Genomic DNA, 24,186 nt, shown 5'->3' with positions numbered 1-24,186 from the left:
GCGGGCCGCCAGTTGCCCATCCCTGTTCTAGTAGATCATCATTGGCTTTTCTTTCCTTCAACCTAGAATTACACCTCATACCTAAACTTAACCACTAATCCCCTGAAACCTAGACTAAACCACCTATCGTATATATCATTTTCCAAAAAATGACAACACTACGTTTTCCAAGTGACAATAAGATGTGTAAAAACAAAAAAAAAAGCCATTGCATGAAAATGTAACGCATCAATATCATAATACCATCGCTTGTTGCGCAGATATAATTACCCACTAAGTGGCACCTCATTGCGGTATCCACATGGTAATGTTGTTGTTTAACAATCTCCATTCGTCAATACGGATGATGGGGTTTCAACGACAGGAGACATCTTCTCTGTTACAGGCTGCACAGTGAAACATGAGCGCGTCCGTGCCTGAAGAGGGGAGGACACCAGCGCTTTGATCGTTTCCAGAAAGAGACAGATTGGTCTCGTGAAATGTATTTATAACACGTTTTATTTGTTGTTTCAGTGATTTTAAATGTACTGCATCTGTCTGTCAACGTGATGGGAACAAGACTACAGCTGTTTATTTTATTTTACTGTTTTTTTTTATATATTAAAAGGGTGATTTAAAACACATAATTAACACATTGAGGCAAATGTGAGGGAAAGTGTTTAACATATTTTGTGCAACTTTCCAAAATAATGTGTTTAATGAGATGAGGTTAAGAATAGGTGGCACCAATCCCACGTATTGCATCACTCTTCCTTCATGGGCGCCTGTCTGATGGAAGAGTGCTTTACTGTCATCATCAATACACACCAGGCACTCCCTGTGAGTGAACAGTGAGCTAACGAGAGCGGCATCATGCAGTGCCTTAGGCTGTGGCCTTCATCCACTGCAGCTCCGGAGCCTCCGACAAGCCTCCGCGCTGTTGTTGTTTTATTGTTTACTGTGAATAAAAACAGCTCTGATCCTCCATCCCCCAGCGACGGCACAGCAGCATGATGCAAATTGGTCACCATCAAACTAATTACCCTGATTATCTTGGAAAGTGGCACATAATGAGTTAAACCCGTTCCCGCCGCCTGGGGACCGCCCCGGGTAGACCGCCGTTGAGCAGCACCCCGGCACGCCGCACCAGCGGCCCCACTGAGAGCGGCTCCTGGTTGTTGTAACGTGTTGTTACACAGACGCACAGAGAGGAATAATAACCTGCCTCATGTTTAATTAGCTGCACGTTCATTAGGCTGAGTAGGGGGGGCCGGGGGAGGCAACCTCACCAAGCATCTCTCGTGTTTGTAATTAAAAAGCCCCGCTTTGGCTCGACGCTTCTAAGCACTGCCCCCGCGTGGCTTCACCGGACTGGACGGGCGCATTTTAAACAGAGGAGAACAACCAGATGAAGTTCATGTGTTGTAAACTTCAGGAAGGAAGCGTTTGGTTGGGGGACCCAACGCGCAACTCATGTCTAATCACCAGCAGAACAAAGGCAATTAAGGAGATAATCAAATAAGGGATAATCACCTCAAGGCAGGGCAATAAACAGTTTGATATGCCCGGATCGTGGACGGCTTACGGTAACCTTCCACGAGCCGGGCATATCAAACTGTTTATTGCCCTGCGTTGAGGTGATTATCCCGTTTATTCTACTTCTTGCTTGCCAACTTAATAAAATAATTCAAATAGTTTAATAATTATGCTTTTTCTTATTCGTATTGCGTGCTTATCAAATGTATACTCTGTTTGAGTTCATCTCCCTCAAAAAGTAGTCCCCTTTAGAACTACGGTGAATAACGTTAGCTCAGCTGTAGCTAATTAGTTTCTATAGCAACCACACAAGGCGACCACTAGCAATCACTGCATCTGATCACTAGTTTAATAACGTAGTTGCTACATTGTATCTCGCTTGAGAAACTATGTATCGACTGACCCTCCGATAGATTTCCGACACATTTTAGAATTTTTTTAAACAAGGTTTATTTTTACAATGAACCTCACGTTTGAAATTTCTGTGATAGAAAAAAAATACAAGCGGCGTATTGATCTACTATTTGATGACTCTGTGCTCAGTCAGCAGCAAGTACAACCGACAAGTCAGTGGGCAACCTGCCGGATTAATTCCCTCCTCCCAGCCAATCAGAATCAAGCATTCTTCGAAGTAGAATAAATAGAGTTTACACACACACACACAAGCACACACACACACACACACACACACACACACACACACACACACACACACACACCCACACCCACACACTAGCTTCAGTCTCTCTAAGCATTCATTGCATTGAATGCCTTTAATTATCTACCACACAATCGTATTGCTACAGTGACAGTTTCAACCAGCGCTTCATCAAGAGTCCATAACGTCAAAACAACATACAATGTCATATTTAATGTTGCTTCAAATATTTACAGTTCAGAACTTTTGCACTATGAATTCTTAATAATTATAACAATAATAATTATTATAAAAAAAACTTAAAATGTATTTTTATAGTATTATTGTGCGTATTTTGTGTGTATGCACAATAAACTGAAGATGAACCTTCAGAATCCCCCTCTATCTCACAGAACCCGTCTGAAGACTGGAGGAGACCTGAGATGTCTGCATGGCTGAGACATCTGCATGGCTGAGTTGTGCACTGTGATGTTTGACCTGTTATGAGGGATGTGCACTGTGTTGCTGACGGCCCCTAACCTCGTGTTCTGAGGAACTCAGAACCCAGTCGCTCAGTGGAAGTTTAGAAACGTACACATTTTAAGAAACTTTGTTTTTCATCATTTGGACTGTTCTTGTCGTTCCTCCCTTTTGTATTGTGTTGAGCACTGTTAAGTTAAGTTAAAACTATTGAATTGATCATGATCATCAACATCCTCCTCCTCCCCCTCCACTTCATCATTATAATCCTCCTCCCTCTCCTCTTCCTCACCTGCAGGGCGTGGGGGGTGTCGTCCACGCAGTACACCCTCAGGTTGTAGCCCAGCGGGTTGCTGAGGTCGGGGCTCCCGAACACGGCCAGCCTCAGCCTCTTGGCGGCTGCCTGGCTCAGGGGCCGGCCCACCAGGGCGTAGCGGCCCGGGCGGCCCAGCAGCAGGTGGCACCGCTCCGCCTCCAGGAGGCCGTAGCTGGAGGTGCTCTCCTCGTCGAAGGACATCACTTCCTGTTGAGGCAAGCTCCTGGTCAGCAACAGAACCTCAGTCCCAGTCCCAGTGCTGAGCGGGCTTTAAGACCCCACCTACACCTACGACCTCTAAGCAGGGGTTCCCAAACCTGTTCCTGCCGTGACCCCCCCTATGAAGGTACCTCAGGGCACCAGACCCCACCCACAGACGTCTGCGTCCTCACGACCATCACGTCAATAAGAGTGAGACAGAGAACGTTTATCCCTCTGTCTCTGAGCATGCTCATGACTACTCTGAGATAACTCTTGTTGTTGTAAACCCTCCTGGTTGAGTTATTCTTTGCTATATACAGTTCTGTAATATTGTCTATTTCCTCAGACAAAACAACATGCTAATGACCCAACGGAACAGGCCAGACACGTAGGCCTGCCCATACACATCAGAGCAGTAGGAGAGCGTCTCCTCTCCGCTGAGACCCTCCTGGGCCCCGCTGGGACCCACTGGAGCGTGACCGGCGGTCGGCGTGACGGATGGCGTGCTGAGAGCGAGTGGCCGGCGCCCGCACCGCCCCGGGGTCTGGAGTCGCTGCTCTGACCGTAATGATGCAGCGGCGGAGGGTACCGGACTGACGGATCATACTGACAGATCCACAAACACTCCTCAGAGGCGTCTTTAATAAGAACCGACAACAACACGAGGGAAGGGAGCTGAAACGACACGCGTCACGTCATTGGATCCCTGAATTGTGGCGTCACGTCCGTGATCTGGGTCCCCGGTCGCCCACTCTGCACCGCAGACCTCCAGTCTCAGGGGTGTGTGACGGATAGCCATATGCACCGTGTGCTAGGGCCCTGATTTTGGCTTTTTGGATCGACGCCAGTGACTTTAAAGTAGGTAGTTTGAGAACCACCGCTCTGAAGGGCCAAGGAAAACCTCCCCAAACCCTAAAGGGAGGGAGCCTTGAGGAGGAGCGCAGAAGAGGCATCCTCACTCCAGGGATATAGGGAGTGCAAGAGGGGCCAAACGGGCAGCCACACATTTAATGGCGGCATAAAACAAGCATAAATGAAGGTTAAGTCAGGTTAGGGAAGGTAAAGCTCAAGATTTACGATTTAGGATCTAGATGAAGGAAGAGCGGGGAAGAGGAAGTGAGGGAGAGAGGGCAGTCTTGTACAATAGCCTGTACTATTGTGCACTAGCATGTAGTGTCATGCACTAGCCTGTGGTGCCGTGCACTAGCCTGTGGAGTGGTGCACCAGCCTGCGGTGTGGTGCACCAGCCTGCAGTGTCGTGCACCAGCCTGTGGTGTCGTGCACTAGCCTGTGGGGTTGTGTTCTGCGTTCTGATTGGTCAATCTAAAACGTGTACAGCTCACTAGAAATACATTTTCATTTGGGGAAACAAAGTGAAAATAATGACAAACTTCTCCCCCCTTGTCCTCTAAGCGTTCCTGCAGCGTGGAGCCTCTCTCTGTGCCATTCCCTCCCCACAGAGCGGCCAATCAGAGGGCTAGGAGCCTCACGTACTAGTCGAAGAAAAGGACACGTTTAAGAGACACGATGATAAATGAAGATAGAGGGAGCCGAGGGGACGAGAGAGAGAAAGAGAGAGAGAGAGAGAGAGAGAGAGAGAGACAGAGAGGGTGAAAGACAGAGAGAGACAGAGGGAGGGAATGAGACAGAGAGGGAGGGAATGAGACAGAGAGAGAGAGAGAGAGAGGGAGAGAGAGCTGTAATGTCAGTAAAGCCCGGGGAGCAGGGATCGTGGAGGCATTTTGCATGAGATAAAGTGCTCATTATTTCACACTGACAGAGACGGGTCACGCTGTTGCTTCTTCTTGAGGGACAACTCATTCCCTCCCTCTCCCCCTCCCTCCCTCCTTCAGTCTCCTCCCCCCCTTCCACCCCCTCCCTCCCCTATCCATCCCTCGTTCTTTCTGTTCTTCCTCACTGACTTCTCCTACTGGTCTCTTTTCTTTTTCCTTCTCTTCTCATCTTGTTCCCGATGGCGTATAACACACATAAATGACGGCTCTTTTCATGAATCCCTTTTGTACGACACGTTTCTGCTGGCAAATTGAACCCTGTGCAAATGTCACACACGCACACGCACGCACGCACACACACACACACACACACACACAGTGACAAGGGGCGGGGGGTGAGGTCATACAGGCTTTCTCCAGAAGAGTAGCACAGATGAGTGTGTGGCTCTGGTGGTGGGGGGGGGGGGGGTCCCAAAGTCTTTTGATAGGATTAGGAAACATTACAAGATTACCCAACACGTGTGAGGCTATTCTACTGGGGAATGCACTAATGTGGATGGATGGATGAATAGGAGATGGACTGATGGATGGAAGTTTGGATGGATGGATGAATGGATGGATGGATGGATGAATAGGAGATGGATGGATGGATGGATGGATGAATATAGGAGATGGATGGATGGGTACATGTGTGTTAAGATGGATGAATGAATAGGAGATGGATGGATGGATGGATGAATGAAGAGGAGATGGATGGATGGGTACATGTGTGTTAAGATGGATGAATGGAGGATGGATGATTGGGAGATGAATAGATGAATGGGGTTTAAGTGTGATGGTTGGATGAATGAATGAATAGGGGTTTAGATGGATGGATGAATGGATTGATGAATAGGAAATGGATGGATGGGAGATGGATGGGTGAAAAGGAGCTGAATGGATGGATGAATAGGGGTTTAGATGGATAAATAAAAGGAAGAAAGGAACGATGGCTGTGGTTCAGATTGATGTCAGAGTGGTGAATAAATGTCTCCCAGTCTGCTCCTCTATGTGTCTCAATTAAATTCAATTAAATTCAAAAACTTTATTGATCCCAAAAGGGCAATTAATTCGTAGCTCAAACCATCCACAGACAAGCACATAGACAACACTGTCATACATAACAGCAGGAATAAGAATAAGATGTATGTCAGAAGAACATCAGATCAGCATCACGTGCAAGGGCAGCAACAGTGTCTGGGAGTTGTTTGAGGTGATGCTAACAGCTCTGTATAGGTATGGGTTTGATGAGACGAGGTGTTTGAAGGAGCTACATGTGAGGAGCCTCACACTCACACTTTGTTTTACCACCCTGCCTCCAAAACAATTGCAACTCACTTCCGTTATAATCTTCCGAAATAATCTTCCTCCGATGCACATGCAATGTTAGAGATACAAAACTATTGAAGAGTGTTGAAAAACTATGAGAACGTGATTCTATATTAAAACAGACTGTGTACGCCATGTATATCTCTTGTTAGATTGTAATAAAATCTCCAAACTTGCAGGTATACTAAACTTTCACTTCATCACAAAGACAAAAAATATAGTATGCCTGCATTTCGATGCGTCTTTCCATCCATGTTATTAGCCCAAAGAAGAGGGTGTCAGAGTGCCGTCACTTTATGGGTTTACCCGTTGAAATATCAAACAGCAGCCGGCTCCATGTCCTTGACAGCCCAAAGGCTGGAACACCATTTCCATGATAGATGCAAAATAATTTGCTTGTTCTGAAACAAACTGCTTTGAGGACTTCAGAGGATCCACTGCCCCATCACTACCGCATCGCACCGCATTCTCCGGGATTGATGTTGACAATGTTGTCATGTCAACCAAATTACATAACGCTCGGGGCCCAAACCACGGCTCTGCACTCACCCCCCCCCTCACCTCCCCCCGCCAATAAAAAGACAGTTTGACAAAAATAAGAGGACAATTCATAACCACCAAAGTGAAGTGCCTCACTTATTGTAAATATAACTTATCTTATTGTAAATATTACTTTTCATTTTACCACATTTGATCCTTTTTGTTCTTATTGCACCGTGGGTCGGAGATAAACGATTCCTCTGTATGTCTGGTACATATTTTACAATAAAGTTGACTTTTTTGGTGACTATCGTTTTCTCCTTCCTCTGTCTGAGTGAAGGAGGAGAGAGACGACTGGAGAGCTCTGGTCGTCTCTCTCCTCCGTCCTTCGCCTAGTGACTGTTTGTGTTGTTGGCGAGGTTACCTCCCACTTGTTCTCCGGCGTCCACCTCTTCAGTCGGACGGCCCAGGCGGCGTCGGCGGGGCCGCTGAGGTCGGCGCAGTGCGCCACCGACAGAGCCACAGGGCAGGACAGGTCCAGCCCCGGGGGGCCGTAGGTCACCTCCGGGCTCAGCAGGACCTCGTCCTCCTCCTCTGGCGCCGGGCTATGGGGGGGGGGGGGGGGACACGACAACAGAGACAAGGAGACACATGTAAGACGCCCGGGTCTGATCCCTGGAACAGAAACAGATTAGACTCAATGTGACACCGAAGAGATGGAGATATACAAGCACAATGCTGGAAGAGCACTACACACACACACCAGTGGCGGCTGGTGGTTTTTAAAGTGAGGGAGGAAGGACTGCGCGCTTGGTTGCCATTGGCCTGCTTGCACTGTTAGTGGCGTATGGTGGCATAAGTATGTGAGACTCAAGTTGTTTCAGGGTGTTTTGGTGAACTACAAAATAGCAGGGAGGGATAATTATGTGAATAAAATTTATACAAATCCATCAGCATGTCTTGGACTACAAGGGCAGAAGGAAAGGACGCAAAGCCTATTAGTCAAATCAGGCCTACTCTTGATTTGTAAAACTAAATGAAAAAATATATCTGGGCCTATCATTGGGCCTATTTTTGCCCTCAATGACTGAAGCCATTGGTTGTAATTTGGCTATGTTTATTTTCAGCTACAATTGTTTTAAGAAAAATTAAGACACAATACCAAAAGTGATTTTAAATTGCATCATGCTCTGAATCATTCACTAACATCCTTTCCACAATATCAAACAGAACGGTCAGAGTAACAAACAATTAAAAGAACAACATGAACATCATTTCACAACTATTGACATGGGCTGTAAGCCTAACAAGCCTGTTGGTCATGGTGTTAAGCCAATTCAGATTGAGGGATTTCATTTATAGATCAAGTCAATCCTCCTCTCTGTTTGTGTTGCAAAGATATCAGTGACCTGGTCATAGCAAACGGGATATATTTAAAGTGATAACTAAAATAACGGCGTGTGTAGCTCCACGTTTTCGTCACCCTTTCAGACGGCTTGGTAACCCAACGGAGGGACTTTTGGCGGTGGAAACGCCAATATAAGCAAACCGAGCCACACCGCACCGCACCGCTCAGTGGAAACGCCAATAAAAGCGAACAGTCGCACTGTACCGCATCGAACAGTACGACTGAGCGGGTTTGTTGGTTCTCATAGCCTAGAGACTTGAGGGGATAAACCCTCCCTCCGGGCTGCTCCACAGCCAGGGCTCCTGCTTATTGGTTCATAGCGCAGCCAGGACTTCTTCTTATTGGTTCATTAGTGCAGCCAGGGCTCCAGCCTATTCGTGAATAGACGACACGATTCAGATCCCTTAGCTAGTCCCACCCACTCAGAGGAGGAATTTCCTCCTCTCTCCCATTGAACCCCATGTTATTCACCGGCCGCCAGTAGTGCCCGAGAAATGAATGGGAGTCAATGGAGGCTGAGGGAGGAACGTCCTCCCCGAAGTAATATTCAATAGGCAATAGGGGGTGCTAATGTCCCTTTACCCAAGGAAACAAACATTGCATATACAAAGGCATTAAAGTAGTCATATTTAAGGGCATTAATTCATTACAGTAGTCTGGGCAATCTACACTTTTTTATTCTCAACAATGTTAAGGAGGATCTTCCTCCCTCTCCTCACTGGAAAAGCCTCCACTGATACACACACACCCTATGAAGTATCTGAACCCCCTATTGGTGGAGCTAGAGGAGTAGGGGTCTCTGGATTGGGCGGTAGCGTCATTCTTAATAAATCATAAAGCAAACAGCTGTTGGTGAGACGATGGAGTCACGGACCTCCATGCTTCACAGTGTGGACAGAAACACAAACACAGCAAGCAATAACTCCACCAAGCACAAAGCCAACCTTTTACACTCTGAGCTATTTAAAACACACAGACACACACACGGGCGTGAGAGAGGCGAGGGGCGAGCAGAAAAAAAATTGGCCGTCACCCAACTCCGACCAAACCTTCAGGCTTTGTAGTCTCCAAGGTTACCTGCTGCTGTTTGGCCGCTGGTGATCAGCCAGCTTGCTGCGCTGAGCAGTGATTAACAACGCTGGTTTATTATTTAAAACCATGTGAGGGAGAAAGAGAGACGTCTCGGGGCAAAATGTCAATACAAGACGGAGAGTTTGTTTGGTTCAATGCAGCGTAAATGTTTGATGTGCTTCTGCTTTGGACACCACTAAGCTCCTCTCTCCTCCCCTGTCCCTTGTAGGGCTTTGCGTCCTTGATGGACTATTTCTTGTGTTATTATCATAAGCCTTAATAAACATAACATATCTATAAGCCGGCAATTTAACACAAATAATGCCAAGGTGAACCTCACCTACTTTAACACAGTCGTTGTTTCTTTGATAGAGAAGAAGCTGTGATGAGGACCTTTGGCAACACAGTTAGTAAAAAAAATATAGAAAACAGGTACACCAACAGGTGGGTGACGTGGTTAAACGCCTCACAAGGTCCACAACTACGTCAGCCACCGCTCGCGGTACGACTCCTTTGATGGAGCTACTCTCTAACGGCTGTGACCGGTACGGATGATGCTTACATCCTCTCCATTACCCCGAGAGACTATAAAATAACACGCAAATCCACCCCCCCCCTCCTGAAAAAGCGGAAGTGAAGCGTTGTGAAGCGTCCGATTCTAATGGGTGTCCCACATGTCGAATGACATTAGATCTGCTGTGGGAGTTTGACAGCGTGGTCTTATTGTGCTCCGGGGGTCCCCTGAGAAGACCGCCAGATGACCCCGACTCAGCAGGGAAGGTCAGAGGAGTGGCTCGGAGGACATCTGAGACCGCGACGAGCCGCGGAGCGGGTGAGCGACGGACCCTCGATCGATTCTTATTCCTCAACCGTAGAGAGAGAGAGAGCGAGAGCGAGCGAGCGAGCGAGCGAGCGAGCGAGAGAGAGAGAGAGAGAGAGAGAGAGAGAGAGAGAGAGAGAGAGAGAGAGAGAGCGAGAGAGAGAGAGAGAGAGAGAGAGAGAGAGAGATCTCATGCAGATGGTCTCACAACAGGGGTAGGAAGCATCTGGTTTCTCCTTGGGTTTCTGGAGATAGGGAGGAGATTGACTGACAGCTTCTGGTCGGAGCCCGATGGAGCGCAGGCCCCTCTGCTCCTCCAGCACCACCCACTCCTTCTCCTCCACCACACACTCTTCCCCTACCACCTACTACTCCTCCTCACCTACTTCTCCTCCTCCTCCACCTCCACCCACTCTTTCAGCAGTCTTCCAGAGAAGAGATGGTCCCCAGTCTGCACCTCCATGAGTTCCCCATAATAAGTGTAAGTGTAATAATAAAACCTGTTCAACTAGTCGGGGTGTGGTGAAAGGGTAAAGGGGGAAAAAGGGGGGTGGGGGGGTGCACGAGTTTGATTCCCAAAAAAGCAGGCAATGCGAACGTCTCCAGTGGAAGCTACGGGTTAGCCCGGTGACAGCTAACCGGTGACAGGCTAATAACTGACCAGACTTAACGTCTTCCGCTCTGAGGCGTCAACGCACCGCGGCCCAGGAACACATTTCTTCAGTGTGTCGTTCCTTTGTCTTATCTAAGCCCTTTGGGATGCGCTGCCTCTCACGCAGCAGACAGGCCCCCCGCTAACAGCCAGGCGTTATGAATGTTTATTTGTTGCTCGTCTGGTTCCCCTGACTGAACCCCCAAAAGGGGACTGTCATCACAGAGAGAGAGCGGAGGGGAGGAAACAACAGCGTGTTTGCAACGTTTGCTACTTTAACCAGTCATGACAAAAGTCTGCAGGCGCAAAGCAGACTCTAAGTATAGCCCTCCATTCTGCAGTGTCACATGCACACACACACACCCTCCCCACACACACCCACGCACACACACACACACACACACACACACACACACACACAGACACACACACACACACACACACACACACACTTCTATTGGTGACACATCACGTCCTCCCTGCAGTGTGAGCAAGATGAGCAAAGACCACATACCGTGTGTGTCTGGCACAGTCGCGGTGTGTGTGTGTGTGTGTATACATGTCTGGGTCTGTGTGTGTGTGTGTGGGCGTGTGTGTGAGTGTGTTTGTATTAATGTGTTTAATAAAGAAACAGAAAAAAAGGAAAAGAACAAAAGGGAAAGGAAAGTAGAAAGACAAAAACTGAATTATGTATCAACAAGGAAAGGAAGAAAAGAAAGACAGGAGAGAAGAGCACAGAAACAATAGAAAGAAGAAAAGAATAAAGAAGGTAAAGTCAACAGAGAGCTCCACTCCGACCATGGAGCAGTGTGTGTGTGTGTGTGTGTGTGTGTGTGTGTGTGTGTGTGTGTGTGTGTGTGTGTGTGTGTGTGTGTGTGTGTGTGTGTGTGTGTGTGTGTGTCTCTAGGCGGCCTCAGAGCCTCAGTGTGGGCCTCACCTGCTGTCCTCCTGGTTGATGATCATGTACATCTCCCAGCTCGTGTCTTCAGCTATCCCTCCACGGGGCACCAGCAGGCTGATGCCTACAGAGAGACAAAAGCAGGGCTGATCGTCCAGACACAGGGGCTAAACGCACAGGCACAAACACACACACACACACACACACACACACACACACACACACTCATACATGCACTAACACACACACACACACACACACACACACACGTATGCACATTGCACACACAGACTCATACATGCACCAACATGCACAGGCGTTGACGCATGCACGTATACACACACACACTCGCTCTCTCTTTCGCCATCTCTCTCTCTCTCTCTCTCTCTCTCTCTCTCTCTCTCTCTCTCTCTCTCTCTCTCTCTCTCTCTCTCTCTCTCTCTCTCTCTCTCTCTCTCTCTCTCTCTCTCTCTCTCTCTCTCTCTCTCTCTCTCTCTCTCTGCTCACCAGTGTTGGGTACGACCAGCCTTCCTCCCGCGTGGCCCAGCACCCTGGTGGTCTTCAGCGGGGGAGGAAGAGGAGGGGGAGGAGGGCGGGGCAGGCCGTGGGGGATGAAGAGGGTCTTCCCCCTGCGGCCCAGCGTGGCATCCACGCCCACGCCCTGGTAGTCCGGCGCCACGCCCCGGGGGAAGGTCCTGGGATGGGACATGACGGGGAACTCGGCCCGCTCCCCTCTCCCTGGAGAGATGGACGGACGGACACACACCGTGGTCTTATCTGTCACCATCCCCTCGCCCCGACTCATGAGGTACTGACGTCAAATGAAGCTGGAACGGGGTCCACTAAGCATGGTGCACTGACTGTGTAGGCGGTACGCATTGTGAGTGACACAGGTTTGATTCCCACCTGTGCTCCTATGCTACATGTCAATTCATTGCTTCTCCACTCTGCTCTCCTGTCTCTCTTCAATGTACCGCACATAAAGGCACAAAGAAACCATGAAATATAGATATATAAAATAAAGCTGAAATCAGCCCTGATCAAAGAATGCTTTAGGGACGGCGATGAAAAGAAAAACTGACAGGAATTCATTGCTTTTTTTTTTCATTCTTTATGAATGTTTCTTTTTTTGTGACCGTCTCTATTAATGTTTTTTTTTTCACAGGCTCTGTGCAGCTTTATGTACAGGACTGGAAATACAGACAGACGTTTCAGGTTGAAAGAGAAAGTGAATGACTTTATTCGGAATCAAACCGGAGTCACAGCGAGCCGCGTCGTCTACGTGGTGAACGCAGCTCACACAGCTCACGCCACCAACACAGCGAGCTGCCTTTAGCATCGCGTGGTGTTGTGAACCTTACCTTTGACCATGATGTCAGGCAGCGGGTCCAGCAGGGAGTGGTCGGCCATTAGCTCCTTGTCCATGGAGTCCTGAAAGCACATGGGGCTGGTGTAGGTCCGCGACACGCTCAGGTCGGGCTGCATGGACGAGTTGATCAGCAGGGGGTTTCCTGAACACACCGGACACACAGAAACAGGTCAACCCCACCCAGGCACCGTGAACAAGCAGCGCTGCCGGTGTGTCAAGGTGAATGGACTGCATTTATATATAAACCTTTCTAACCAGTGGCCACTCAAAGCGCTTTACAATAATAGCATTATATCATTCACCCATTCATAAAGTCATTCAGACACCTATTCATACACACATTCACACACTGACGGCGGTGTCAACCATGCAAGGCAACAGCCAGCTCATTGGGAGATTTTATGGTTGGGTGTACTGCTCAGGGACACCTTGGCACTCAGCTAGGAGGAGCCGGGGAACGAACTAGCAACCTGCTGGTGGCCAGACAAACCAAGTGGTGCTCACTGCAGAGCCAAATGGGCGGGGCTTGACCTAGTCCAGCTCCGCCTCTCTGGAGCTAGTCCAGCTGATTGGGTTTTAGGCTAGCCAATCAGCCCAGTTATGGTCAGAGTTATGGTGAGCTTTACGGGTTAAGGTTTGGTTAGGTTTAGGTGTGTCACACTGTTTCGGCTGGAATTCGAAGACTGTGTGTTACGACCCACGGCAACTTTGTGGTACTCATTTAGTACCGTTGTTGTGTACAAGCTTTATTATGAGCTACGTTGTAGATGAACTGCTCTGTGGTGTTATACTCACAAGCTAAACCCCTCACTCGGACTCAGAGATAAACCAAAAATAAGCTGCTGCTCATACAGAGCTCCACACACCATAGTGTTAAACTATAGGGGTCCACACCTCTGTATGGGTTTTATGTACTGTATAAAGTTATGTTTCTTACCTCCAATTTTTCTTCATATTTTGCTGCAATGCCTAAATATTCCCCTTAGGGATCAATATAGTATTAACTTGCATTATATTTGTAGTGCCATAAGATACAATAAAGATATACCAGAAGACCCTTTACTGTATATTGGTTGGAGCATATAGGACAAAAGTATATAACAAGTACACAGTTGAAATATGTTAACAGAATCTTAATCTAGAATTGGGTACAGATATCTGTTTAGTTTTGACGAGAGCTTAGTTCATCACAGATGTTCTCCTAAACCAAAGCCATGGAACTTTTCAGCTTTATTTCTCTGTTGACAACAATATCATGAGCAGGATACAAAATAATCCTTGTTGTTTGGGATTTTGGCAATAAGAAAAACCGAATTATGCTCAAGCTCTTAAACCGCTTTAGTTTATTGGAATAAACTAATCAGCTTGGTGGAAAACAGCATAATCCATTTCGTAACAACTGAAATGTGATCTAATCTTAAATGTTATAATGGCTTAACGGTTATAATTGAATTCACTAATAAGTAAATGTATGGATATTTTGAATTTGAGTTTTTGGTTAAAGTTCTTAAACATGAGATAATAGGCATTCTTCCTGGCCTCTCATGGTCTATCTGAGAGAATCATTCCAACCCACCCACTGCCACTCACCCACCCACCTCCACTTTAATGCTCCATTGGCTCAGATCAATACAGAATTATTTCTAGATACAGTCCAAGCATCCGTTTGGCAGTTTACAGATAAGGACGAAGAGAGAGCGAGACCGAGCGAGAGAGAGAGAGAGAGAGAGAGAGAGAGAGAGAGAGAGAGAGAGAGAGAGAGAGAGAGAGAGAGAGAGAGAGAGAGAGAGAGAGAGAGAGAGAGAGAGAGCAAGAGACACAGAGAGGGCGAGAGCGAGAGAGCGAGAGAGAGCGAGAAAGTAGTAATTATCAAAAGGCTGTGTGGTATTTTTTTTTGGGGCATGGACCAATTATAATAATCTATGAAAAGACGGCTTTATTGGCTCTTATATCGAAAGAGGCCGAGAGCAGGGTAATAGTCTTCGATGTGTCCTGCTGGTTCATCAAAATGCACTTTCTGCCGCTCTGCAGAAGATCACTGCTGTGGTGACCCATCAATTCAGGCTTGGGAAAATAAATCCCCTGTTCTGAGACTCCATTTTCTACTTAAGAAGCGAAATACATCAACACAGTCATTTTGTGACTTCATCTTAACTGTAACTTCCTCTTGATTATAAAATAGGGGTATTTCTTATTCAAATGTTGATACTTATGACCAACGTTATTCTAAAGTACGATTGGTGATTCAGAATTGAGTGCAATCAAAAATACACTGTCAGAGTGAAGAGATTGTTTATTTGTTATTCCTTCATTTTGAAGGAATAACAAATAAATTAGCTTATCATGAGGTAATCTGTTATTCTCCAGAAGATTGATCCACCAGAGACGGAAGCAGAGAAAGCACAGAATGGATGTGACATTTACAATATCTTAAGTACGATTTGGTCCTATAATTTCACTTATAAATTATAGGCTACATAGAAAAGTAAATTGGGTAAAATGTCAAACAAATGCATTGTAATTTGTTATTTCCGCTTATAACTTTAGCAGCTACTATGACCACAGACGAGAAATTGTCTTTGTTGGACTCAGTATCCTGACTTTGCAGACCTTGAATCAGGCTCTCGTCAGCAGTGCCTTTAGTGGTGGATTAGTCTTAGAACAAGACCTGTGTTAGAAGCCCTGGCCCGACCCTGTCAGACACACAGAACCACAGTTGTACAAGCAGCAGCAGCGGCGCCACAGCTAAGGCCGGGGATTTGACCTCGCCGACGTATGGCGCTTCCTGTAGCTTTAGATTGTCCATTGCTAGCATGTTCCTTCACAACAGACAAGGAGAAGCCGTTAAGGACCAACCTACGACCTCACCCAACCTAAAGGGCGGGATCCATGCTGACAGCGGATGAGCAGTTATCTGACAGTTCGATTCTCTGAGGAGGAGATTAAAGAAAGCATTGTTTTTTGCCCCCCAAAGAAATCCCTGGATTGTCTCTTTTTAAAATTTTTACCAAAGTCAGCTGTTATTCTTCCATCTATTTGCAAAGGAGTGCTTTCAGTAGAGCCCTCATAGAGATGGAGAGTGACTCAGCGACAGTGTGATCAAATAACAGGAGCGAGAGCGACCTGTCTTGTTCATCAAAACCTAAGTGCCGTCGTAGTCGTGGTCGTATCCCAGTCAGAGCCAACAACGCTAGCCACTGTTGCGGCGGCGCTGAAGGTTATAGTAGAAAAGAGATGTGCTGAGACGGAGCAGTCTGAGCAGACTGTGGTCAAATGAAGTGTCCTGTTAGATATGCAGCTTTAATGCCCTGAGACGCCCCGGGCTGAGACACATTCGTTTTGCTCCAATCATTATTTGTCTCGAGGGTCAACCCAAGCGCCTGTCGCTACATTTTCTTCTCTGGCGTCGCCGCTTCCCTCAGGGTTTTATCGAGCGGCTTTTAACACTACAATTCTACGTTTATGGAGCGTCGCAGACCTGGGAGGACTTTTCTCTTTACATCCACTCGAGGTTTCGATGAATTCATTCAGTGCTTAGTGGACTTTGGCGGTTCTGATGAACAGGGCTGTTGATTCATCAGGCAGTGCCCGGCAGCCGGGAGAGAGGGAGAGGGCGGGGTTCATGGGGAGACGGAGCGCCAGTTATTATAATGAGACACCAGATCATCAGCGGCGCCCTTAAACGTGTCCTTCTTCGTCTCCTAACGAGCACTGAGGAAGCAGGTGGGGGGGCAGGGTTTTATACTTTATAAGGTTGAGAGGCTGGCTGGAAGCAGCCCGTTGGTCGTTACCCTGGGACTTCCTGATTGGACGATATAACGGGGTCAGGGTTGAAATTACAAATGTCATTCAACTTTGTGGTATGGTCTTGTTCATAAGACACGCAGTGAATCACTAAATGAAATGAGTTATTGCAGTATAATGCAGTACCCATGCTAATGCTATATAATAACGCTTATTACTGCATAAACAAATTTTACTTAAAGGGGTAGTTCGAGATTTTGGACATCGGATCTCATTCCCAAGTAAGCCAGTGTGAGTGTAAGCCAATTTATCATTGGAGACCGTTTTCAACACTTTTCATTCAGTCCTTCTAGTTGCAGAAATCGCTGGTGCTAGGCTAGCGCAAGTCGAGGGGAACTGCTAGCCTGCCAATAAAAACAGTTTTACCTACTCCACAGTACACCCGAGGCAAACCAATTATAATGCCCGACCACCAATGTAAATGTCTGTGTTGATAGAATAATATTAGAAATAAAACTATCCTTGTATTGCAATGATCACATTACATTTTGGGGGACTTTGCTCCGGTGTAGCAACCAATTCACTACAGCAGAAGGTAAACAGAGAAGCGCACTCCAGGTAATATCAGTCCGCCGCTGCTGTAGCTTGCTTCCAACTACAGGGATTGTAAACTAAATGCAATGCAATGCAAGGGTAAGTTTATTTCTAACACTATTCTATCAACACAGACATTTACACCGATAGTCATGTCACGTTATTTATGTGTGTGCACGGGGGTGGTGTTCTGCTTCCCCCGTGTCTTTGTTGGCACGGGGTTTGTTCCTGTATTCGCTCCACAGGCACTGGGAATTAGACAGGTGCGGGGTGTGGCGTGGCTGGCGGGGCTGGGCACCGCAACGAGGCACACCTGGACCTCATGATCATCAAGTACCTCTTCTTAAGCCTGGCGGGGACTTCTCGTCGGCGCCAGATTATTCTGTCTCATTCAGTATCTTGGCTGACGAGTTTAAATTGAATATTGATACTCTGACCTGATTTTTGTTATCACTAACGTTAGTGTGATCTTTTTCGCCGGTAGCCTATTCATCGCCATCGGATAACTACCGGACCGCAGTATTCTCCAGTGCCTCCGCCAGCTACGCCTCCCCGCTCCTGTCTTCGCCTGCCTCGCTGGATATCTTTTGAGTTCCTGTTTGACAATAAACCTTGGATTGTCCGAACTGCCTCGGTTTCTGCATCAGGGGTCATTACCAAATACATAACAAGTCAGGCATTATAATTGGTTTGCCTTGGGTGTACTTTGGAGTGGGTAAAACTGTTTTTATTGGCAGGCTAGCAGTTCCCCTCGACTTGCGCTAGCCTAGCACCAGCGATTTCTGCAACTAGAAGGACTGAATGAAAAGTGTTGAAAACGGTCTCCAATGATAAATAACACACTGGCTCACTTCGAAATGAGGTCCAATGTCCAAAATCCCGAACTATCCCTTTAAGGGAACCCTTAATGTAAAGTGTGACCCGTGCATTGATGTGTGCATGTGTCTTTCTGTGTGTGTGAGCCCACCTTGGCTGGACGTCTTGAAGGTGAAGGACTGGAAGCCGCCGGTGAGGGTAGAGGAGTCGATGACTTCCACGCCGTACTCACTGTGGCTCCTCCGGTACAGCGTGACCACCACGATCAGGACCACCACCGTCAGGACCCCCGCACTCAGCCCAGAGTACAGCACCACATCACTGCTGCTCTCCACCTCTACCAGGGAGAGGGAGGGAGGGAGGGAGGGAGGGAGGAGGGGGAGAGGGAGAGAGGGAGGGAGGGGGGAGGGAGAACGAGGGAAAGAGAGAAGGAGGGTGGGCAGGAGAATAAAGAATTAAAGATAAAGATCAGGTGTGATAAGTATATTTGGGGGATTTTATAGATACAAACGCCTCTGATTGCTGGACACCCTTTCCTTTAATCATTCAACAAAGAACTATTATTCTGTTTGAAAATAAACCAACAACTGAAATTTGGAAGACTTTTTCCTACAACTTTATTTTAGGTTTTATTCCTGCTGGTTTGAAATTGCATCTTGACGGAGTGTTTGTGTGTGTGTGTGTGTATGTGTGTAAGCGTGGTAGTGTGCTGGAGAGCGAGCGAGAGAGAGAGAGAGAGAGGATAGTGAGAAGCTAGTGCTAATGAGGATTCACACAGGGAAAGCACTTCTAATCAACCCAACACCTGAATGTCATTTCACAAACGGCGTTTGGGTCTGATGTGTGGCGCCACGGAGCCGTCGACAGGGACAATCTGACAGAAGCTATTCATTAAATTAGCTTATTACTGGATTACCCTGTAGCCGGTCCAAACAGCATGCAGCAGCATGAGAATACGTCCCCCGTCAAATAAAAGAGCTGAGAAATGAGTTCCTGCTTCAGTTCTTCAAGAAAATAATGAGCTCCGTTGAAGAAAAGAAAAAATGAAAAGGTGGACTTTTCTGGGGAAGCCTGATAAGTAGACAGAGGCATTATGGGAGGAGAATTCAGACCCAGTATGCAGTGTTGGTGTTAACAGCTACAGTAACAGGTTAATTGAGGGCTGGGGAGGTTTCGACAGATGTGGCTGCATCTGTTGAAGTGGTCTAAACTGTTGCCCGGCGTCGATAAACAAACACAGACACGCAATGACAAGATAGACAAACACACAATTTGTTTAGGCCATTATGCATAATCCGTGATTGACGTTAACACACGCAGATCTGGCAGACATGTTGGACACGTAGTTCATAATGTACGGGATGGATGAGCTGATCACAGAAATGGTTCATATTTAGAGGAAATAGGAGTTTGAACGACACCTCGTTCATCAGAGAGATTTATGTTTGATGGATGTCGTTGAAGGGGTAGCGATAAAGTTCAGTTTTGGATCTTAATAATGTACTGAATCAGGGCTGTGACATTAAATTGCATTGACAAATGATCTGTCATGTTTCTGAATAAAGTACCTCCATTCTAACGGTGATCCTTTATTCCAGAATGTTCCCGTCATGCAGTTTCTTAGCATAAAGAAAGGATGCATAGTTGAGTGCAGGGGTTCCCAACTGTTTTTGTTCTGAATATGTTTGCGGCCCAGACATTAACTTTTGTGAATCTACTATACGAATAGTTTTCACCCAATCAACATCTTCTGGTGATATCAACGTTCTCGTAAACGTACTCACACCGCTCTACCACACACTCAGCGATTAGCAGTTGCTAATAGCGATTAGCAGCTGGTGGCTATGAATCATTAGGCAATAATAAAAAAAAAAAATCTATATACAGGAAGTTTGCTGAAAATGGATCCCCAGATATCTATAGCTTACGTCAGCTATCTCCTGCGACCCCATGTACAAATCAGGGGACCCCAAGTGGGGCCCCGACCCAGAGGTTGGGAACCCCTGGTCTAGTGGCGGGGGGCATTACATCAGAGCCCAAAGGATCAGGTTCAAACCCAAACCAAGTCCTTCCTACAGGCCTACGCTATACATAGTGTTGATACAGCCTTTGTGAGCGACTGAAACATACAACACACTTTATGACCTGTGTTTCCTTTTGCTTTCTTTGCCTTGTTCTGATTGGCTCAATGTCACCTTTTCCTCTCTAGCCGACTGGAAGAAGGAGCCCCACAGTCATGTGACCCCTCTCAAGGTGTCCTCCTGGCTCGTTGTTTGATGCCCGAGGCCATCAGGCAGGTCAGGGGGTAGGGTGTCAGAGGTGAGAGTCCTCTCATCTCGTTTCGATACGGGTGTGTGCGGAGCCCTTTGTGACTTTAATTATGATTATGAATAAACCCTGACATGACTTTGAAAGATCATGCGACTATTGGATGGCCGAGTTTAGGAGCCGACGCCTTTTGAACTTTGAACTTGGCTGTGGTCACCATTGTGATGACCTGCGGGTCACGGATACTAATTACATAAAACTAATCTCAACTTTATTTTCTAGTTTATGCAATTAAAAGAATGGATCATCAGACATTTTCCCTGAAGCCCTGTTTCAATTATGCGTCACAATTATGCATGAAATAATATATTAGATCACAATGCATTCAAATTACGTTTTTCTGCATAGTTTTGCATTTTCACATACATATCATTATGCACCATGATGCATAATGATGATCATAATGCATCAGAAGTAGGAATTACAATCATGCATAAAAAATGCATATACTCTGACTTTATACGACTTCATGAAACCAAGCAGACCATTTTAAGGGTCAGAAGCGGCGAGGATGAACTGCTGGATAATGAGAAACATAGCTTTGATACAGCATTCAAATTAAACAGTGTAGCTTGATGAAACTCATAACAGGATTACGAGTGGTTCAAACGGAGGCGATTTGAAACCGATATGAATAATCGCTGCGTGCTTTATGGAAAGCGCTGAAACAAAGTGAAGAGGCTCCACGTAAAGACAAGCAGAGGGCCTCGCTCCACCGACGGATGTTAGAGCGGGATTGAAATGGTCTGTGTTCTGGCTGCATATCAGTGTGACTGCCACTCGTGTCTCCTTCAGCTCTTCATTAGATACGCCGTCAGGGGAAGGTTTCAATGCACGGTCCATACATACACCCGCCGACAGCAGAGGCCGGCTTGGTTCTCAGCAGTGCTTCTGTTGGCTCACTTCTACACTACTGTATTACCGTCATGAGTGGCTCAATAATATCAGCACTGCCAGGGGCTAGGGGTCCCACTGCCACTGGGCTGATCAAAGCTAGGAACATATGACCACAGGGTATTTTATGGAGCTTTATATATTAGTGACTATGTTGACACATTGGTCATGTTTGGCTGAATTGTGTCCATTGCTGTACAGCTTTACACTCTTTACACAGGATGGTGGTGTGTACCGTAATCCTACCATGGAGAACCCTAACCCTGGAGAACCCTAACCCTGGAGAACCCTCACCCTGGAGAACACTCACTCTAACCCTTGAGTACCCTAATCTTGACCACGGAGAACCTACCTTGTGGCTTGATGTCATGAAGCAGCTTTCGATCTGCAATGACAAGGACACAACAAAACGTCTGCTTTAGTCTCACCTCAAAGCTTTTACACGGGTGTGCGCGCATTTATGTGTGTGTGTATTTAGATGTGTGTGTGTGTGTATTTATATGAGCGTTTGCCTGCGTGCGTTTATAAGAGTGTCTGTCTGTGTGCATATTTATACGAGTGTATGCGTGCGCGTGTGTATATACATCAGTGTCTTTGTGTGTTTATATGAGTGTACACACGTTCCTGCATGTGTGTCTATAAAACACAGCATAGCGCTGATTGCCGACAAAAGTGTAATCTAGGGCCACAAAGCCAGAGGCTCCCCCTGCTCCCTCCTGGAGGACGACTGAGTCCATAAAGGAGGGTAAGATGGCGTCTCCGTCCTGAAGACGCTGAGCCCCAGCGGCCCCTAGAGGCCCAGCGCTCTGGCCCCAGAGCCTCAGAGACGTCGGGCCCCACTCACTCTGTATGCAGAGGCCCCCGGTGCAGTTGTCGGCCCTCAGCCCGGGGCCTTCACAGGGCCGGCCCCCGTGCCGCGGCTCGGGCTCGGCGCAGTCCCGGCTCCGCTGGCGCCCGCAGTCCACGCCGCACGCCGTCCACAGGCTCCACGGGCCCCAGCCGCCGTCCACTGCAACACGCAGGGAGACGTGAGAGGGGGAGACGTCCATACACAAGCTTACATACACCTACATACAATACATCATTGATTAAAGAATAGAGAGCGAGAGAGAGAGAGAGAGAGAGCATTGGGAGAGAAAGCAAGAGAAAGATGGGGAGAGAAGGAGGGAGGGAGAGACATTGGGAAGTCCAGAAAAAGAGATGAAAAGGGAAGAGGGCAAACGATGAAGGGGCAACTTGAGAGAGAGTGAGCGAACGAGCCAACATGAGAGAGAGAGAGAGCAAGAGAATGAGGGAGAGAGAGAGACAGAGGGTAAAGAGAGAGAGGGGTTGGTTACTGGGTTACTATTGGGTTACTATGAATTGATTGAATAAACTGCGTAATCCGAAAGCACCCCTGGCTCCACACAAACTGATAATGAGGAGACCGGGTGGTTTAACAAAGAGATAAGCGATTATTATTGGCTAAGGCAGAGTCATGTTTCATGGTAGCCAATCAGAGCCAGTGTTTTTACACACAAGCCAGGATACGCGTGCCACATGCACACGCACACACAAACACCAAACAGATTCGATGAAGCAGTAGAAATGGCGAGTCCGGAGCAATCCGATAAAAAGTTGGCATTTTCAAGGTGGAGATATAAGCACTACTTCAAATTCATTGAGGTCAAAGGCAAGAACGTGCATGTAAAGTGAAGATTATGTCCAGGAGCAAAGACTTTGTCGACATCCGTTGTAAGCAACTCTAATTTAATGAAGCATCTCACAACGACACACGCATCTACAAAGCTACTTTTCTTTTTACAGTAATGCAAATAATTTGCTTTGAAACAGCTTTGAATCTAGTAATTTTCTTGCTAAGCGGTTTTGATATAATACATGACTAACTTATGTGGGTTATGGCTGAACTTAACGTATACGTTTAAGAAACACTATTGCTATTCTTTACTCTTAGATGAACTCAAGCAGGAGATTCATTTTGCCATCTTTTCAAAATAGGTGCTTTTGCCATCTTTTCAAAACAGGTTAATTTGTCATTTTCCAAAAAGGTTATTTCTAATAGATTTAATAAATTGTGCACTGCACTGTGTCAGTAGAAAGTGTATCTCTGATACTTCTGTGTTTAGGTCACAGTGGTGGCTGTTGTCTTTCTGTAGCAGTATTTGTCTACTTCTCACTTCTATGGCCAGGCTTTGCACACTGTTTCAGCCTCTCTCTCACACTGTATCTCCTCGTATCTCACTGCATGAGATACGTCTCTCTCTCTCTCTCTCTCTCTCTCCAATGTTTTACAATATATGTTTTTCAATGTTTTTAAATTAAAACAAATGTTTTAATACATAATTAATGTTTCTTGGTGAATGAGAATGTTAAGGTATTAATCTGAAAGGTTAAACCAGCGTAATTTAACCAAACATCCTTTGTGCCCTGTCATGTGGCCTTTGTGCCCTTAAAAAAAAATGTGAACAGGAAGGCCAAATGGCCTTGCCCCTAAAATGAAGAAATTCCAGCCTGCTTTGAACACAAAGTCACTTTGATTGTGTCATGTTTCACCAAGCCTGTCCACCTTGACGTCTCCATAAAGATCCACCCCTCTTTCTACTTGTTCATCTAAATGCTAATTTTTCAGTTTGAAAAGAAGGAAGGGACGAACAGACGAAAGAATGAACGAAGGAACTAAAGAAAGAAAAAAAGAAAAAATGAATCCATTCAGGAGTGGAAACAGCATCCCTCTGAAAGAGAGATAGAGGGGGGGGGCTGAGGTTGGTTTGAGGGTAAGCAGGATGATTGTTTATAAAAGCAGACCCTTTCTCTCCGTCTCCCACTGTAGTTTTCTTATGCACAAGCCCGCTGATAACACAA

The 24,186-nt window shown here is 46.7% G+C and overlaps 1 protein-coding gene across 1 annotated transcript in view; it reads right to left on the bottom strand.

The window, feature by feature from the left end:
* The window catches only part of LOC311367686 (netrin receptor UNC5D-like), a gene marked incomplete at both ends in the record, with an annotated part of 133,825 nt that overhangs the window by 7,523 nt on the left and 102,116 nt on the right, over window positions 1-24,186 (bottom strand). The window contains 8 exons of the mRNA XM_084486498.1: window positions 2,925-3,155; window positions 7,155-7,335; window positions 11,619-11,703; window positions 12,087-12,317; window positions 12,941-13,090; window positions 18,254-18,439; window positions 21,677-21,709; window positions 22,169-22,333. Of these exons, the coding sequence (XP_084342624.1) occupies window positions 2,925-3,155; window positions 7,155-7,335; window positions 11,619-11,703; window positions 12,087-12,317; window positions 12,941-13,090; window positions 18,254-18,439; window positions 21,677-21,709; window positions 22,169-22,333 (1,262 nt within the window). The remainder of the gene's footprint in view (window positions 1-2,924; window positions 3,156-7,154; window positions 7,336-11,618; window positions 11,704-12,086; window positions 12,318-12,940; window positions 13,091-18,253; window positions 18,440-21,676; window positions 21,710-22,168; window positions 22,334-24,186) is intronic.

Source organism: Micromesistius poutassou (assembly GCF_964030765.1).
Source record: "Micromesistius poutassou genome assembly, chromosome: 22".
Lineage (NCBI taxonomy): Eukaryota > Metazoa > Chordata > Actinopteri > Gadiformes > Gadidae > Micromesistius > Micromesistius poutassou.
The sequence above is the reverse complement of the archived record's forward strand: the minus strand, read 5'-3'. Positions and strand labels throughout refer to the sequence as shown.